The sequence below is a fragment of the Gossypium hirsutum genome, chromosome A01 (assembly GCF_007990345.1).
Source record: "Gossypium hirsutum isolate 1008001.06 chromosome A01, Gossypium_hirsutum_v2.1, whole genome shotgun sequence".
Classification (NCBI taxonomy): domain Eukaryota; kingdom Viridiplantae; phylum Streptophyta; class Magnoliopsida; order Malvales; family Malvaceae; genus Gossypium; species Gossypium hirsutum.
The window spans coordinates 52,771,742-52,791,441 of NC_053424.1; the positions used below are offsets into that span (position 1 = coordinate 52,771,742).

Here is a 19,700-nt window from a genome sequence, read left to right on the forward strand (position 1 = left end):
AAGTACATATATGCGAGTGAGTTGAACCAAGATCAATCAATGCAAACACATTAATATCAAAGAGAGAAAAAGTACCGACAATAACATCTGGGGCAATAGCTTCTCACGAGCTCTGGTTGCATAGACCCTAGCTGGTATTCTCGCTTCAGATCGTTCATTCACATAATTATTCTTCCCTTGACCAGAAATAGTATTTCTACCATTTCTAGATCATTTTCCTCTATGTGAGGTATCTTCAAGCTTGTTTATTTGGTTTCTAAAATCATTTTTCCGTTTTAAAATTTCAAGAAGGAAATGGTCAATAGATCCACCACGTAAACTAAACTCTTGACATTGATCGACACTCAGCAAAATGCCTTTCGTTACAATCCTCACAAATAGGAACTTTTTTCTCAACATTTCTTAAACTTCGAACACTAGCTACTGGATAATTAACAGACTTAAAATTGTTTTGCCTTGGTTTATCTCTACTAGTGAACTCTGAAGGGGCTTCCAATTGACTTGTTTCATTTTTAAATTTCTTCAATGGAGACGTTTGGGCAGACTTAAATGACCCTCTTTTGTTAAAATCTTAAAATTTTAAATCTGATTGTCGTTTACTTCTGCAAATTTCTTCAATTTTTGTCCTAGAATAGACTAAATCATAGCTCTGATAGCACTAAATATAACACGCCTAGGATATCTCCGTCACCAGATTAGGATTTTGGAGTATTACAAAGCAATTCGAAACAATTTATATCAAAATATGTCATTAATATTGTTCAATATTAATTAACAAAAACTCATTAAGAACCTATTGAAAACATGCAATTTGGGCTTAAATCGAGCCTTCGAGGCCCTAAAAATAGTTTAGAAATAATTCAGGTCTAATTTGAAACAAAATAGAGGTTTTGAGAAAAGTTACAAAAATGTGAAAACAGGGGTCACACAGCCATGTGACATAGCTCAAACCGTGTAACACTCAAATAATCAATATTCACCAATGGTAACATTCAAAATTTTTAACAGTTTCAAAAATGAAGGTTCAAGTTAGCTGGACCTAGTTGCAACGATTTCAAAAACATAAAAATCATTAAAAACAGGACATAAAATGATACCATGCAAGGGATTTTGACCTAGCCGAACTTCAAGCTTCCCCTTCCATGGAGAATTCAGTTGAAGCAAAAAATAATAGGAGGAAGATAATAGTATTTTAAGATTTTTTTTATTTATTTAACTAATTACCAATTTACCCTTACTAATTTAACTTTAAAAACAACTAAATCATGTCCATTTTTGTCTAGTAACATTAAGGGTGGTATAATTACTATCTAGATCCTTTGGATTTCCTTTCCATAGCCATTTAGCCTTTTAAACTAATAGTTACTTACTTTTGCACATTTTACGATTTAGTGCTTTTTACCTAATTAACCATTTAAACATTGAAATTTCTTAACAAAATTTTAATACGACCTTAATATAATCCTGTAGACATTAAATAAATATTAAAATTATAATTCACTCAAAAGAATTATGGTTCCGAAACCACAGTTTTCAACAACACTAAAAATGGGCTATTATACGTACTATCAGTTTGATTGGCTCATTTGAGCGTTCGGCATGTCCTAGATGGATAACTATGTACTCGTATTCATATACCATTTATTGGCCATTATTTATTGATCACTGAATGTTATTGAAATATGGAGAACTGACTTGTACTATTATTCAGCATTTCTAACCTGTTTTGAGTTGTGATTGACTAGAATTTTGATAATAACTTTGTTGACAGGAGCTTTGTTCATGAATCATTTTTATTTGAATTATTATGTTTAGTTCTATAAGCTTTTTTGTTAAATCGATGAACATACTAAGCTATATGGAGCTTACTCGTCTTATTGTTTTGTTTCCCTATAGATATTATTTTGTGAAAGTCAGACGATCAGATCAACTCGAAGAATCACACTATCCAAGGTTCCTTGGTAGATTATGAATTCGATTTGGCTTATATGGCATGTAATAGGAGCATTTTTTTTTATGTTTTGTAATGTTCATAAGTACTTAAATTATATAACTTGTTGTGCTTAAAATGTTGTTGAGCCAAATGGTCAACGAATATGCGCATGCATGATACAAAGATGTAGTTGAAGTAAATGGGACATGATAAGTCTCGACATGAATTTTGGTATAGTACTTTAGGTGATTATTAATTACTAGGTTATAAACTTGTGAATTGAGATTTAGCTTAAATGGTTTAATATAAATGTTGATTTGAAGAGTCATTGATGACACATTGGTTAGACACTTAGTTAGTTTGTTTTGGCATGGTTTGCGTGTTTTTAAATGTGTCTTGATAGCTTGTGATCATTTGTCGTAAGTTGGTTTAGGTACCTAAGCATTTGTATGTAAATTAAGCATGTTTTCATTTTTGGCCACACACGACTTAGGACATAGGCTCTCAGATGGTCGTGTGTCACACACGATCAACCCACATAGGCATGTGCCCTAAACGTGTTAGGTGTAGGTTTCAAATAGGTTAACGCACGCTCTACGACATGGCCATGTGTCTCAAAATAATTTCAAACATGCTCTAGCACACAGCCAGTAGCACGATCATGTTCTCAAAATAATTTCAAACATGGTCTAGCACATGGCCTGTGACAAGATCGTGTGAGGGTATTTCAAATGCTACACGTGCTAGGACACGGACTGCGACACGGTTGTGTCAAATTATTTCTAAGGGTACACGGTCTGTCACACGGTTGGCCACACGGCCATGTTTAGAACCATACAGTCAAGGCTCTATCACACGGTCGTGTGACCCCTATTTTGAAAATTTTCAATTTTTCCCTGAACTTTTTGATTTGTTTTGAATTAATCCCTAATTGTTCCAAACTTATTTTTCAGGCCACATAAGCTCGATTTAAGGCCCATAAACGACTGTATTACTCCGATCTAAATTATTATGAAATTTGTTAATTAAATTGGCAACTTGGTGATATTTGTTATTAATTGTTTTGGATTGTATGGTAATACGGTGTAACCATAATCCAGCGATAGGTACAAGTTATGGGTGTTACATTTAGTGGTACCGGAGCTATAGCTTAGTCAGTTCTCAGACTGAACGTAGTGTTTTTAATGTCTAGAAATTACATGCCATATAAACTTGAAATAGTGTCATGAATTGATCTGATCTAACCCCTGTTTTTCTTGCAAATTAATGAATGTTAATAGAATTTGATCATACTGACCTTGATGAAGTAAAAGGTAACCTGACTTTTAAACAGAAAGTAAATTATAGCTTATTGATTCTGCAAATGCCTGATAGTAACGTCTTCGCTCTCAAACAAGAAATAAGTCATAGTTAATCAGTTTCATAAATGTCTTATAGTGGAGGTACAATGTCTTTTTGATTTATTGAGTCAGTGTTTCATAGAGCCGGTGCGAGCCAATTCAGTGACCCCACAACCTCTACCCCGTGATATGTTTCTTATGGTATCCTTGGGTCCTCAACCAACTGGACTAATTCAAGAGCTCTTGATTAATAATTAGAAAGTATGGTGTTGAAGAGTTCAGAAGTAAAACAGATGAAGATCCAACTAGGGTTGAGCATTGGCTTGAAAATATTTAGGGAATTTTTTATTTAGAACTTGCTTCCTTGATGATCATCTGAAATGTATCATGTTTTCTTATCAAAGGTAAGGCTTATAATTGGTGGTCAACATTAATAGTGCTTGTATATAGAGACAGGATTAACTGAGGTTTCTTCAAATTTGAATTCAGAAAAAGAAATGTCATCAAATGTCATCTGGATAGGAATTTGTACAGGTTGATAAATAGAATCGATAAATTTTGTCTATGAATAGTGTTAAACAATTTTCTATGTTTCAAAAAGGAAAATTCCCTAGTACGTTCTATCTCTTTGACCATTTTGGTTTTTAAATAAATGTTATGGGACTGGAGACACAATTGTTAGAACTGGAACTATCTCACCTTATATTACTTCTTGTACGTTCTATCTCTTTGATATTATTTATTGTATATGCACTGATTGACACTGGATTAGTAATGGATAAGGATCTATCTCTTGAGTCAACTGAATTTGATTTTTGAGTTATAATCTATTAGATTAGAGAGTAGTGGTTAACTTGGTGTGTAGAAATTGTATGCTGAGAATTTGTGACTGTGATTTTCCTATTGATCTAATCTTATTACTATTTCATGAACTTGATATTATTTTGGAGATGTTATATGAGGTTGTAGTGAGCTGTAGGCTAAAACGAATTGATCTGAAATGTCAACCGAGTGAAATGATTATAGATGAGTCCAATAATTCAAATTGAACTACCAGAGCTATTTCAATTATTTCAGTATAGAAAATGATTTGAAATGATTGTAAAACAATTCTGCTATATATATCTGTCTACTTGATACTCAAGAATTGGGATCAAAGATTTATCATGTACCGATTGCCAGTAGGTTTCTTGACCTGTTTCCTAAAAATTTCTGGGATTTTTGCTTAAATGTGAAAGTTGAATAATGTAACACACAAAACCCGGCCCAGACGTTATGGCCGAATCTGAAGTGCCACATTGGAGTTGAAAACCCACGTTCCGTTTTCGTGTTTTAAAAACCATATATTTTGTTGAGTTAACAAAGTGTATGGAAGCTGGGCACCAGGTAGGTATCCGAGACAAAGGAGGTGAGCCATGAAGGCTGCTTAAGTACCAAGCTCTTTGATTGGATCCAATCCTAGACATGCCCACAACCATAGCCACACTTTGTTATATCGAGTTTTAAATTTGTTGAAGTGGACATCTTTGATAAATCGATTAATCGTGGCGTTGAGCTACTTTGAAGACAAGTATCGTTTTGAAAACACGTCCCATTTGAATAATTATCAACCAGGTTTAAAGTTATTGAAATTAAAATAATCCCGAAAAGAAATAAAAGGAAAGTTAAAATGGCCTTATTACAACCCCAAAATAAATAATAATTAAAGGAAATTTAATGAAAACCAACGCTTATTTAAAAGTCCAAAGGCGATCACCGTGGCTACTCTGAATCCCCTCCAGCCCAAGTCCCCACATCAAGGCTCACCTGCAAGGTTAAGGAAAAGGGGTGAGTTTGGAAACTCAGTGTGCAACAAGCCCCTTTCAGAGCCCAAAACAATAACAGCCTGTTGGGCCTAAGCCCAAATCCAATATCAACATGTACTGGGCCATAGCCCTTTTCAGACTTCATATTTCATAACACTGGGCCAAAGCCTTTTCATATTTCATATTACTGGGCCGAAGCCTTTACTGTAAACGGTATGGCCCATAGGCCCATTTCAATATCACATGTAATGTCAATGAGAGAATGCAAGCCCATTTGGGGAGACTACTCAACCCACCATCCGCTACTCTCCACCCGTACCAACCAACACACCATGTGGGGATTAACTCGACCCACCCCGCCATAACTCTCCACTGGCAGCATAGTTGCTTTATCATATAACTGGAGGCCTAGCCTCTTTTAATAACTGGGGCATAAGCCCTTTATTATAACTGGGGCATAAGCCCTTTTACACTTCCTCCATCCATATAAAAACCCAACCCAATGCATTTATGAATACATCATGTGCATATCATACATATCATGTGCATATCATACATGTCATGTCCATATCATACATACCATGTTTATCAAAATCCCATGTATTAAAATTTACGTTTAAACCCTAGGGGTATAATGGTCATTTTTACTTAGGGGCAAACAATCATTTTCATATTATAAGGGTAATATCGTAATTTTACCAAAAATTAGGGATTTTTCCATGTTCATCATCAGTTACTAACTACTCATTTGTTTAAACAGCGCTTTTGGCCCACTTTTAGCGAAATTGAGATATTGGGCCTAAAACCCCTAATGGGCCCTGGTTAGTCGATTTTGTCATCTAGGCCCATTTAGCCTATATCCATAACAGTATTAACAGTCTTTAACATGCAATTTAACAGATTTCCATTTTCTACCAATTTTACCCAAATGGGCCCGAAAGCCTATTGGGACCTATTGCAGCCCCACGAGGCCCAACTTACCGTGAATGCCAAAAATCACATTCTTACCGTTTCTAATGTTCCTGATCATCATCTCAACGAATCTAACTAACTAATGAGCGTTCGCTTGCTCACGAGTCCTCGAAATGCCGGAATTTCGGCATTTCAGCTTTTCGGCATTTATCGCTTTAAGCTCGTGAAAGAGGGTTCGTTACACACCTGTTTGGCGATATTCCTCGATGAGATCTCCTACACGATTTCTCCTATAATCCATCATTAATAATCAGATTCCCATAATTGAACCAAACCAAAAATCATCTAATATTAATACTTACACATTCGGCTACCATCTATAGTGGCCTTAGGAATCTTACCTTGCCGCGATTGATGACTAGGTCTAGCCACTCCGGTGATCCAAGCTACTCCAAGTCGACACTACACCTTGTTGCCCCTCTACTAAATAAACCACAAAAATATTAAAAGAATACCCCATAAGGCCTATACCCATATTCAGCCACCTCCCTAAACTAGAGGGGTTTCAGCTTTTGGCCAAAAGTTACTCTAGGAATCGTTTAGAGTTCACAGAGAAAAAGAACCAAAAGAATAACAGGAAAAAGAGAGTCATTTTTGCACAGCTGAATTCTTTCCTCCCCAAACTGAATTCTTCCAAAACCGAACTCACAAGTGCCTACACTCCCAATTCGGCTCCAACACTCTCTCTACTTCCTATCCCCTTGATTTTCTCCTAAATTTCATCCTATCCACAAATTCAAACAATTGAAATCCCCCATAAACTCTCCTCAGATTCGGCTAACAATAAATCTGTTCAAACTTATTCAAACTCTTGGTATTTCGGTCAAATACAACTTCCTCCCATAGCCACCAGTAAAAATAATCTTCATTTGCACAAGCAGGGATTCAAACCTTAGACCCCTCGCACACTCCACACGCCACTTACCACTAGACTAGCAGGCTTTTTATGACATATTTTATCCATATTTATTTAAAAGCCTACAGCCTGGAGACAGTGCCTTTTCCTTAAAAACAAAACTTTTTACACAAGCCAAGGCTTGAACCCAAGACTTCTCAGACTCTTTCTAGAACATTTAACCAGTAAATCAGATGCACACTTGTGTCACTCCCTTGCACAACTAAATATTTATGTGCAGTCTCTTAACTGCACCCATTCAAGACTTAAAACTTCTAGGCCAAAAATTTGGGGCATTACATTTAGTGTTTTAATATTGCATAAATTGCATATACAGGACTACAGTTATGTTCAATGACAAATTGGCTATTGGTGGCACTTTGTGTGTGAATCGACATAGCTTCGGCTATATATGGCACTTAGTGCGATTTGAGGTAGCTTCTGCTATGTACGATAGTTAGTGTGTGAGATATCAAGTATACCACTTAGAGTGCGAGATATCGAGTATGGCACTTAGTGTGCGAGATAACGAGTATGGCACTTAGTGTGGGAGATATCGAGTGTGGCACTTAGTGGCGAAATATTGAATATGGCACTAAGTGTGTGAGATTTAAGTATTCAACTGCATTCTGTGTATGTATGAACTTGTTATGGATTGGTACTAGTATGTACATTTATATTATGAGCTTAAAATCTAAGAAGATACGAAGTTTGTGAATAATCTTATGAATAAACAGGTGAAAGGTTTGTTAGTAATCATAAAGTACATGATACTATGTTTAGATTGATGAATGTTGTATTTGTGATTAGTTAAGTTTATATTATACAATCTTACTAAGCTTAATTGCTTACTTTGTTTATTTTTCCCGTGTTTTATAATGATATCGAGCTAGCTTAGATTTAGGGATCGTCAGAGATCGCATCACACTATCTACCTATCACTTGGAATCCTTGAACTTTGGTATATTAAGTATATGGCATGTATAGGGACTTTGAGTCATGTTGATTATGTTTGGTAATGATGTTGGCCAAATGAATTGGCATTATAAATGTCTATATTGTGGTTTGTATATATAGCCATGAGTGATGGCTTAATTTTAGTATGCTTGGTATGTTTAAATCATGTGCATATATAAAGGTTTATGCCTTGTGTATATTAAGTTGGTTGTGATGATTGATGGTAACAGGTATCATGAGTGTTAAATGATTGATTAGTGAACTTTAATATGTTTTGAATGAGTAAAACATGAGTTTATAAGTATGTTTGTGGTTGATATTGAAATGGTACATTTAGGCTTAATTTGGTTGATTTGGATGGTATATTATGCTATGGTTTGATGTCATTTGTATAGGTGAAGGTGTATACCAAATGGGGTGGCAAAATGGCTTGGTAAATAGCCTATTTTTGTCCACACGGGCAGAGACACGGGCGTGTGTCTCAGCCGTGTGTGACACACGATTATGTTGCATGGTTGTGTGTTCCCTGGTGTGGTATTAGAAATGAAGTCAATATTCTTCACACAGTCTCACACACGGGCGTGTGATTGGCCGTGTGGTACAAGTTAGTATACCCCCTAAATTACACATGGCTTAGCACACAAGTGTATGACTTGGCCATGTTGTATAAGTTAGTATACCCTACAGGTTTGGCACGACCTAGCACACGGCCTGGCACACGGGTCTGTGTGGCCGCTTTGAAGGGCCCACGAGCTAGACACACGGGCGTGTGGTTGGTTGTAACACCCCTATCCTGTAACCGTTGTCGGAATAGGATGAGGCGTTACCAGAAATTAGGAATCAGATCAGAAGAATAAAATTCTATAAGTAAACATTCAAAAGATGCCATTTTCGTATGGCTTATATACAATAGTCAAAATATCATTCTACTATATTGTCTATCCTATACATGCCATAAGCTAAGTCTAATTACATAGTTGCCGTAATGGTAGATAGTGTGACGAAGCGCTGATGATCCCCGAACTAGTAGTCAGAATCCACAACCGATAAACCAAAACATGATCGAACAGAGTAAGCTTTTGTAAGCTTAGTAAGTTTTAAGCAAAATAAAGTATTCTCATTCACTATCATTGGTCATTCATTTCAACTGTTCGATGAAGTTAATCTAGAGCTTCATCTCGAACTATAATATCAATAAACGCATCACTTGGCTGTCACATATATACTTTCGAATAATAATGACCTAGATGGTCAAATATTTCCAAAGCACATTCTTCATCAATTTTCAAATTTCAATAATCCTTTCCACTTGTTCATAATCACATCCATATTATTAAGTATTTCAACATGACAAGTACTAAATTACCGTAGGCACATAAAGAACCAAACATATTCCTTATCACATATACGTAAGCTTACAAAACATAATCCTTACCTTGTACTGGCACATCTAGCTGAACCCAACCCATACTCAAATCATAAGGCTTTTGGGCCGAATATGTACTAATACATAAGAATATTTCATCACATACTTCATTATACAAGCATACCATTACCAATTAGATCATTCTCATATTTGGAGTTATAATATTAATCACATTTACCTACCTCTTTGATATTGATAATTCACCTCGAAATCACTCCACCGATGAGTAAGTAATACGTACCTGAACATCTTAAATACATAATACTTATTTGATGGTAACTTATTGCAGATACTCAATATCAAAGTCTTACTTGAATCCTAGCATTTAGCCGTCGGGTCTTTAAAGCTCGGATATAGTACAAGCACGAAGCCTACGGACATTAATCAGGATAATATTCTCGCATAAAGCCTGCGGGGTTTTAAACCGGATACAGTACTGACACAAATTTTCTTCGGGACTTATCACAGTTATACACTTCCACTTCCATCACATTGGCCATTCGGCCTTATCATATATATATACTTTCACATTCATCACATTGGCCATTCGGCCTTATCACATATACATACACTTTCACATTCATCACATTGGCCATTCGGCCTTATCACATACATACACTTTCACATTCATCACATTGGCCATTCGGCCTTATCACACATACGCATGTTCACATTCATCACATTGGCCATTCGGCCTTATCACATATACATACACTTTCACATTCATCACATTGGCCATTCGGCCTTATCACATACATACACTTTCACATTCATCACATTGGCCATTCGGCCTTATCACACATACGCATGTTCACATTCATCACATAAAATCCTAAATAAAAATATAAATTTTCATGTATTCACATCACAATTATCCAAATATACTTCACATACCACATATACTTTCATGTATACACTTTGTCTTGGCTGAATCTACATCTATCATTTTCCGATGAATAATTCAATTTCAAACCATACTATCATTTCATATTCGAATACTTATAAACTTACAATTTCACAAATTTGAATATCAAAGATCCATATAACACTCATATATCATTTTATAACATCACAATTTAGAATTCACGTATGGGTTTAATCAATAGCTTATGAGCAACTAAAACAAGTTTTATCCATGTTTACAACATGACCACAATTTCTCTACAAGCTATTTTCCTGAGCAATAGTTGTTAAATTATTTGTAACTAGGGCTACGAAATTCCAAATTATGTACCGTTAATTTTCCCTGAAAATAGACTCGTATATCCTCTATCCAAAAATTTTAAGAATTTTTGGTTTGGCCAATCAATACCATATTTTTCTTAAAGTTTCCCCTATTTTACTGCTTGACTACTCTGACTACTCTTCACTAAGAATTTAATTTCTCATTGTACAGAATTCAAAATATGTTTTCGTTTATTTTGTTTGAAACTAGACTCATTAAGGAGTCTAAGCATAAAATTTTATCTTATAATCATTTTTTTATGATTTATAATGATTTTCCAAATACTGAATAGAGGATTTCGAAGCCATTCTGACTCTGTCTCACACAACTTTGAAAATCTCATTATCGGCAACCCCTTTACTTACACGATTTCTTTTATACGAAACTAGACGCGTCAAGCTTTAATTACATAATTTATCCAGCTTTTAACTCAACTCCCACGATTTATGGTAATTTTTCCAAAACATGCTACTGCTGCTGTCCCTAGCAGATTTATACAATTTACTCTATAAAGTTCTCATTCACATATTTAAAACATAATATCATATATGCCGTCATTTAGAAAAGTCATTGACCTTAACGTATATACATAATTCATATTCATCCCGTTTTAAAACTTAAGACTTACAAAGGAATCAAACTCAAATACTTAAGAACTTACCTTAAATGTCGTCGGACAACTACGAATCGACTATTCCATTTGTTTCGCTTTTCCCTTTTTCCGAGTTAAGTTCCTTTCGCTCTTGAGCTAGGTAAAATAAATTGGTTTGTTTAATTACTTAACTAATTTATTTAGATTCAAACATTAATAATTTTTCTTAATAAAAAACATACGACAACTAATTAACAACCATTCATTCACATCTTTATTCTTGATTACAATCGGCCATTATAACATATACAAATGCATATTAACCACTTTGACCGATTGTCCATTAACCACTAATTCATATACATAAATTTTACAACTCAACTCATCCTTCTCCACATTATTTACCTTAATTCACATTTGGAAGTCATAGAACACATACTAACAATTTAACGTTACAATTCAAATTTTCACACACCAATAAACACATTCAGCAAAACTTCATTTCAATTTACTTTACTAAATTATTTCTTGGCACCTTTATCACATTTTCACAATCGGCAAAACCATGTTACCAATCTAATACATCAAAATTTACTTATCCAAGACTACATTCAGCATATATATATTCACATAAACACAATAGCCGATCGTTATTTATCATCTAATTCAACTTTCAATAACCTCAAATTATAAACAATATTCAATTCCCTAATTAAGATATCAATTGACAACTTCACAAACAAAGATTAACAAGATTAGTGCTCATCTAATAACCATTTATAATTTAAAACTTCAAAAGTTCAAAATCTAACATTTTACTCACATGGTCGAATACATGCTTTGCCTCAACTAAGGAAATTTATACACTCACAACTCCATCAATTCATTAACATTACACTCATTCGGCCATTATACAAGCAAATTTAACATCTAAACAACACCTTCCAAAAGCTATCAAATTATCACAATTTAAGAAATTGCCGAATGCACATATGTTCAATAATTCATGAATATAAACCATGGGTTAACTATACAATACACTTATCAATTTAATTTCATAAACAATTACATAAAAATCACATTAACATACCTTTGATTTATGAAATAACCATGGCCGAATGCCTTGGCTTCTTCTTCTCTTTTTTTCTTTCACTAGTTACGGTAATGGGGAAAAGAAAGATGAACATACCTTGTTTCTATCACTCTTTCCTTCTTTTAATTATTCTTTCTTCCATAATATAAAGCCATTAACTATTATCATGCTAAAATAAAATGCATATAATATCTATCAACTATCATTATGGCCGGCCACTAATTAAAAGTGGTCCATTTGACATGCAAGTCCCTCATGTCAATAACTCATGCATTATTTGGCCACTTTAAATTTCACCTATCACATTTTCAAGTCTTATCACATGGGTCATTTCTTATAAATTAACACCGCCTTGATAAAATCAAGGCACGAAATATTCACACATACAAATTCCACATACAATAAGAACAGAATATAACATCTAATTATTTTTGTGACTCGGTTTTGGGGTTCCAAAACCACTTTTGACTAGGGTCAAATTAGGGGTGTCACATTTGCCGTGTGACCCAAGTCAATATGTATGCCCTGTTTCCACACGGCCAGAGACATGGGCGTGTCTGGAGCCGTGTGAGGCACACGGCCTATTCACACAGGCATGTGACCTTTGTATGGTTGAAATGTTTTAAGTTTCCAAAAATTTTTGTATGTTATGGTTTAGTCCCGAACCACTTCTAAAGCATGTTTAAGGCCTCGTAGGCCCTTATAAGGGACAATGTGATTGTGTTGAATGATTTATGCGAATGAATACTTTATGTTTGATAATTGTATGCTATGTATTGTGAATTGATCGGTAATACCTTGTAACCCTACTTGGTGACGGATACGGGTTAGGGGTGTTACAGCTATGGTTGACATGAATTCTGATAATAACTTTATTGATAGGAACTCTGTTCATTAATCTTGTTAATTGAATTATTATGTTTAATTTGATAAGTTTTATCATTAAATCGACGAATATACTAAGCCATATAGAGCTTACTCGTGTTATTGTTTTGTTTCCTTGTAGATACTATTTTGTGCAAATCGGACGATCAGATCAAATCGAAGAATCACACTATCCAAGCTTCATTGGTAGATTATGAATTCGATTTGGCTTATATGGCACGTAATAGGAGCATTTGGTTATGTTTTGTAATGTTCATAAATAGTTAAATTGTATAACTTGTTGTGCTTATAATGTTGTTGAGCTAAATGGTCAATGAATATGTGCATGCATGATACAAAGATGTGGTTGAATGTAAATGGGAAATGATAAGTCTTGACATGAATTTTGGTATGGTACTTTAGGTGATTATTAGTCACTAGGTTATAAACTTACAAATTGAGTTTTAGCTTAAATGGTTCAATGTAAATGTTGATTTGTGGAGTCATTGATGACACATTTGTTAGGCAAATAGTTAGTTTGTTTTGGCATGGATTGTGTGTTTTTAAATCTGTTTTAATGGCTTGTGATCATGTGTCATAAGTTGGTTTAGGTACCTAAGCATTTGTATGTAAATTAAGCATGTTTTGGGTCATATTTGGGCACACACAGCCTAGGACATGGGCTATCACATAATCGTGTGTCACACACGGGAAACCCACACGGGTATGTGCCTTGAACGTGTTAGATGCAAGTTTGACACGAGCTAACACACAATCGTCTGTCTAAAAATAGTTTAGAACATGGTCTAGCACACAGCTGTGTGAGGGTATTTTCAATGCTACACGGGATAGCACATGGCCTGTGACATGGCTGTGTGAAATCATTTCAAAGGGTACATGGTCTTTCACATGGTTGGCCACATGGCCATGTCTGGAAGCACAGGGTCTAAGCTCTGTCACATGGTCGTGTGACCCCTATTTTGAAAATATTTACTTTTTCCTTGAACTTTTAAATTTGCTTCGTATTAGTCCCTGATTGTTCCTAAATTATTTTTAAGGCAACATAAGCTCAATTTAAGGCCTATAAATGAATGTATTACTCCGATATGAATTATTATGAAATTTTGTTAATTAAATTTGATACTTGATGCTATTTGTTATGGATTGTTTTGGATTGCATTGTAATACGTTGTAACCCTAATTTAATGACAGGTACGGGTTATGGGTGTTACATACCTTTTCTATCTTTGATGTTACTGTGTATGCATTAATTAACCATTGGTCGACACATTCATATATATGCACCACGTTAGTAACGGAAAGAGTTTACCAGTTGAGCCAATTGAATATGTTATTAAAGTAACGAATCCTTTTGGTCAAAGTATCATAGTTGATCTAGTTTGGAAACAGTGTTCATAAAGAATTTAGGGTTATGACTTTCCGATTGATTTTGTAACAGCCCCATTTTGGGCCTAGCCAGAACAGTGGTTTCGTGACCACAAATCTGATGAGAAAAAATTTATTTTGTGGTCTACAGTTTCACAGAATGATTTCATGAAAATTTTGTTCAAAAATTTCGACGTTTGGGCATTCAATTTTGTAACACCCCAAACCCGGCCTAGACGTTAGGGTCGAATACGGCATGTCACATCAAATTGTTTTTCAAATTTGATCTTTCTGGTAAAAATCGATTACTGAATTTAAACCCATTTATTAATTATTTAACTAAAATTCACGTCAAAACATGTACCAATACGATTGCCTTCGGTATATTACTTCAGTTAAAACCGCGTAAGCATTTTGAAAACTTTGTTGTTGGAAAGTTGTGTTCCTTAGGAAATCAGGCTATTTTGAAAACTCACGTTTTCCTAGACTAGCAGTGTAATATAAGAAACCTCAATCCAAATTAAAACTTAAAACCCACCAACAGCCTTATTACAAAAATTAAAACCCAAAACGAAAATCTATTAGCAATTTAAAAAAAAATAGAAACAGTAGTGTGGCCATCCCCGAGTCCCTTGTAGCTCCAAACCATCTAAGCTTAGGGATTACCTGCACAATTAGAAACAGAGTGAGTTTATGAAAACTCAGTGTGTATTCCCAATAACAAACTTACAATAAACAACTCAGTATCAGTTCAGTCTGGGCCAAAGCCCTATTCGGTAACAGTACAGTTTGGGCCTTAGCCCTTTTTATAGTATCTATGCAGGCCTAAGCTCAATACATTATCAGTATAAATGCGTGATGCAGCCCATCCCATACCAGCCAGCACACCACCCATACCAACCAACACACCTGTAGGGATATCAGTCGACCCACCCAACCAGCACACCAAAATCGCAGCAAAGCTGCCAGTAATAATAATAACGCAGCATAGCTGCCAGTAACAGTAAGCATGGTAAACCACCAGTAATAATCATCGTGACATAGTCACCAGTACAGTACTTCCTCCAAATCATATACCCATCCCCATGCAGTATGTCATGTCATAATTATTAAGTGTATGCAGCATGCTGTAATCACAACCAGTTTCATAATATCAACACACATCAGTTAACCTATTGCTAGGACATAATAATCATTTCGCCAACCAGGGGTAAAATCATAATTTTTACCCCTCAAGGGTATTTCGGTCATTTAGGGTCTCGATACAATCAACGACCTCTTGGAGGGTCTACAGTCATTATGAATAACTCAAATAACCCATATGGCCAAAACAGTGCCAATGGGCCCGAGGCCCAGTCCTCGGCTCAAATGGGTCCACACGCTCGTGTGGCCCAACTAGTCCCTTTTCGGTCGCAACTATGCGATTTCACAACCCAAACCACATTCTGGCACTTTCCGCGAAAATTATCCGTTTGGGCTCGCGAGCCCATCGACCCACACGGCTCATCTCGACCCTACAAGGCCCAAAAGTAGTTCAAGCCCACGAGTTTGTCGTGGTGACCCCCTTCGGTTGTCACCTATAGTGTATGGCTCGGTTTACCCAAGAGCATTCGTATACTTGAGGAACCTCTCATGCTGTAGTTTCAGCTTTTGATCGATACTGATAAGGGTGTGGTTACACACCTGTTAATGAAACCGCCCAAGTTCCTCAACTATCCAACCTTGTCCCAAGAAATACGACCTATAACCCTTAGACCACCGATTGAAAACGATCGAACAACTCCTGCCGATCTACTGTATTAATAGCAGATTTTATTAGCAATAAGTATAAAATCCAACGCTTGATACCTACAGTCCAAATAAATCCCAAACTAAAGTTAGAAAGATTTGATATCTGACCGCAACTGACAACTTAGTCTTCTTACCCCAGTGATTAGATCGAACGCCAAGGAGGAATTTGTACACCTTTGAGCGCTGAAGGCTCCCCTTTATCTCTTCGAGAGTTAGAATCCAGAGATCCTAAACATACAAAAAGGAGTAGAGAATTAGCATCCCTAATTGAACATTCCACTTGAGAAGGAAATGAAAGACTAATAGTCACAAGAAAGAACACTTACCCCAAGACCAAACGATAGGCAGAAAAGATGCTAGAACAATGGATACTTGTCAGAACTTGATGCTCAAAAGAAGCGAGTGCACAGGGACAAGAGGCACAATAATCGGCCAAGGAGGGAAAACAAGAAGAAAAAGTAGATGAATAGAGAAGTGAGCAAGAGTGGTTCAGCTAAAGAAAACCGAAAAGAGAAAATGATGAGAGAGAGAAGATCAAGTCGACTAATGGTAAAGGAGTATGAGAAAAGAATTGAGGGAAATAAGAGAATCGGCTAGCGTAGAACAACAAGAGAAGTAGTGCTTCACCAAACAGAATAAGATCGACAGAGAGAAGGCTTGCTTGACTAACACAAAAACATAACAACCGAGAGAATAGAGGAAGAAAGAAAATATGCAAACGAAAGAATCTCGAAATAGTAGAGTACCGAAATTGAATATAGGAGAATTTGGCCATTTCCACACTACACAAAAACGTCCTAACCTTCCCCAAACCGAAACCAAGGGAACCTTAGTGTTCCATTCGGCCACAACCTCCAACCAACCCCACATCCCTTAATTTTCTCCCCAATTCTCTCCCTCTATCCCTCCAATTCGAATTCACACCAAAACCCCTTTTTACCAAGTCTCCAACCACTTCTGCAGAGTTTGAGTCAAACTCCACCTCTTGCGCCATCAAAACATAAAATAAAGCCCCCCTTGAGTTACCTGGGCTTCGAACCCATGCCCAAACGAATGCACAACACGCTACTTTCAACTAAGTCACAAAGCCTTCTGTGCCACCAATCAATCATGAATATTTATAAAGCCTAAGTGCCAGCGTTCAGGTTCTTTTAAGAGCAAAAACAAAAATGCTGCAAAAGCCGAAACTTGAACCCAGGACCTCTCCTTACTCCTAAACACACTTAAATCAACTAACCATTCAAGCAAACATGGAATATACACTAAAACAAGCAAACTTACAAACCCCATATTTTTGGGGCATTACAATTCTACCAACTAAAAGAAATTTCGACCTCGAAATTTACCTGGTCAAAATAAATGAGGGTATTAATGCCACATCGACTCTTCCGGTTCCCAAGTGGCCTCTTCCGTTCCGTGATTGCGCCACAGTACTTTGACCAGAGAAACAGACTTCTTCCTCAATACTTTAACATTACGCTTCAATATCTGCACTGGTTCTTCCTCGATGGTTAGATCAGGCCTAACTTCAATTTCCTCGATAGGTATGACGTGCGAGGGATCAGAATGATATCGCCTAAGCATTGAAACGTGAAAGATGTCGTGAACTTTCTCCAGCTCCAGGGGCAACTCAAGTTGATATGCCACCGGTCCTACTCGCTTAAGTATCCGGTAAGGCCCAATAAATCTAGGGCTCAGCTTGCCCTTCCGTCCAAACCTTATAATTTTCTTCCACGGTGACACCTTAAGAAAGACATAATCCCCGACAGAGTACTCAATCCCTTTACGCTTTAAGTCTGCATAGGACTTCTGCCTATCAAACGCCTCTTTCAACCGCTCTCGAATCAGCTTTACCTTGCTTTCTGTATCAGCAACTAACTCCGGCCCCAAAATTCGACACTCACCCAGCTTAGTCTAACAAGTAGGGGTACGACACCTACGACCATATAAATCATTGTACAGTGCCATTCGAATACTGGATTGATAGCTGTTGCTATACGCAAATTCTGCCAATTACAAATAATCCTCCCAACTGCCCCTGAAATCCAAAACACAGCTTCTCAACATGTCTTCTAATATCTGTATTACTCTCTCCGACTGTCCATCCGTCTGCGGATGAAACGCAGAACTAAAATCCAGTCGTGTACCCAAAGCTTCGTGTAACCTTTTCCAAAACTGATATGTGAACCTAGGATCCCTGTCCGATATGATAGACACTGGTACCCCATGCAGTCTTGCAATCTCTGCCACATATAACTTGGCCAACTTTTGTAATGAATAATCAGTGCGGACTGGTATAAAATGAGCTAACTTAGTCAGTCGGTCTACAATCACCCAAACCGAATCCTTCTTAGAAGGTGTCAAAGGTAAACCACTCACAAAATCCATAGTTACCCTCTCCCACTTCCAAAGTGGAATCTTAACTTGCTATAGTAACCCAAAAGGTAATTGATGCTCAGCCTTAACCTGCTGGCACGTCAAGCACTTACTCACATAATCAATAACTTCGCGCTTCAACCCAGGCCACCAATACATATCACGAAGATCTCGGTATAGCTTATTCCCACCAGGATGCATGGCATAAGGGCTACCATGTGCCTCTCGCAGAATAGACTGCCTCAGCTCAGAATCATTCAGTATACACATTCTTCCTCGGAAGCATAACACCCCTTCCCTGTTCAGTCCAAATTCTAAAGTTTCACCCTTTTTCACTTGCTGAAAACGAGGAACTAGTGACTCATCCAACAACTGTTTCTCCTTAATTTGATCAGTCCAAGTTGGTCTCACTTGCAATTTAGCTAACACGCTACCATCATCGTACAGGCTAAGACGAGCAAACATTGCTCTTAAATCAGAAACAACTCTACGGCTCAGCGCGTCAGCTACCACATTAGCTTTGCCTGGATGATACTCAATTGAACAATCATAATCCTTAAGCAAGTCAATCCATCTTCGTTGTCTAAGATTCAACTCCTTCTGAGTAAAGAGGTATTCGAGGCTTTTATGGTCCGTATAAATAATCGTTCTTTCCCCATATAAATAATGCCTCCAAATTATTAGCGCAAACACCACCGCCGCCAATTCCAGATCATGAGTGGGATAATTTGCCTCATGAGGTTTAAGCTGTCGTGATGCATAAGCGACCACCCTTCCTTCCTGCATTAACACACAGCCTAAACCAATGTACGACGCATCACTATAAATAGTAAATTCCTTTCCAGGCTTTGGCTGAATCAAAACAGGGGCCTCAGTCAAAACATTCTTCAATTTCTCAAAACACTCTTGTTGTTTATCGGACCAAACAAATGGCACCCCTTTCCGAAACAATTTAGTTAACAGTGCAGCTATCACTAAAAATCCTTCCACAAAACGTCTGTAATAACCCGCTAAACCTAGAAAACTTCAAATCTCAGATACTATC

At 36.6% G+C, this 19,700-nt stretch overlaps 1 protein-coding gene across 1 annotated transcript; it reads right to left on the reverse strand.

Annotated features, from left to right (window-relative positions):
* Positions 1–17,647: 17,647 nt before the first annotated feature.
* LOC107887847 (uncharacterized) lies at positions 17,648–19,120 on the reverse strand. The gene is made up of 4 exons (XM_016812072.1): positions 18,769–19,120; positions 18,256–18,317; positions 18,023–18,193; positions 17,648–17,938 (listed from the first exon to the last, which is right to left on the reverse strand). Exons 1-4 carry the CDS (start codon positions 19,118–19,120, stop codon positions 17,648–17,650), a joined length of 876 nt encoding a protein of 291 aa, XP_016667561.1.
* Between the last annotated feature and the right edge of the window lie 580 nt (positions 19,121–19,700).

What these genes read in the sequence shown, in the direction of transcription:
- LOC107887847 (XM_016812072.1), bottom strand. Translation starts at nt 19,120, where the DNA reads ATGTTTGCTCGTCTTAGCCTGTACGATGATGGTAGCGTGTTAGCTAAA. An exon ending in CGAAGTTATTGATTATGTGA is followed by an intron (nt 18,318 to 18,768) that starts GTAAGTGCTTGA and finishes TTTGGATTTCAG; the next exon opens with GGGCAGTTGGGAGGATTATT. An exon ending in GGGATTATGTCTTTCTTAAG is followed by an intron (nt 17,939 to 18,022) that starts GTGTCACCGTGG and finishes CGGATACTTAAG; the next exon opens with CGAGTAGGACCGGTGGCATA.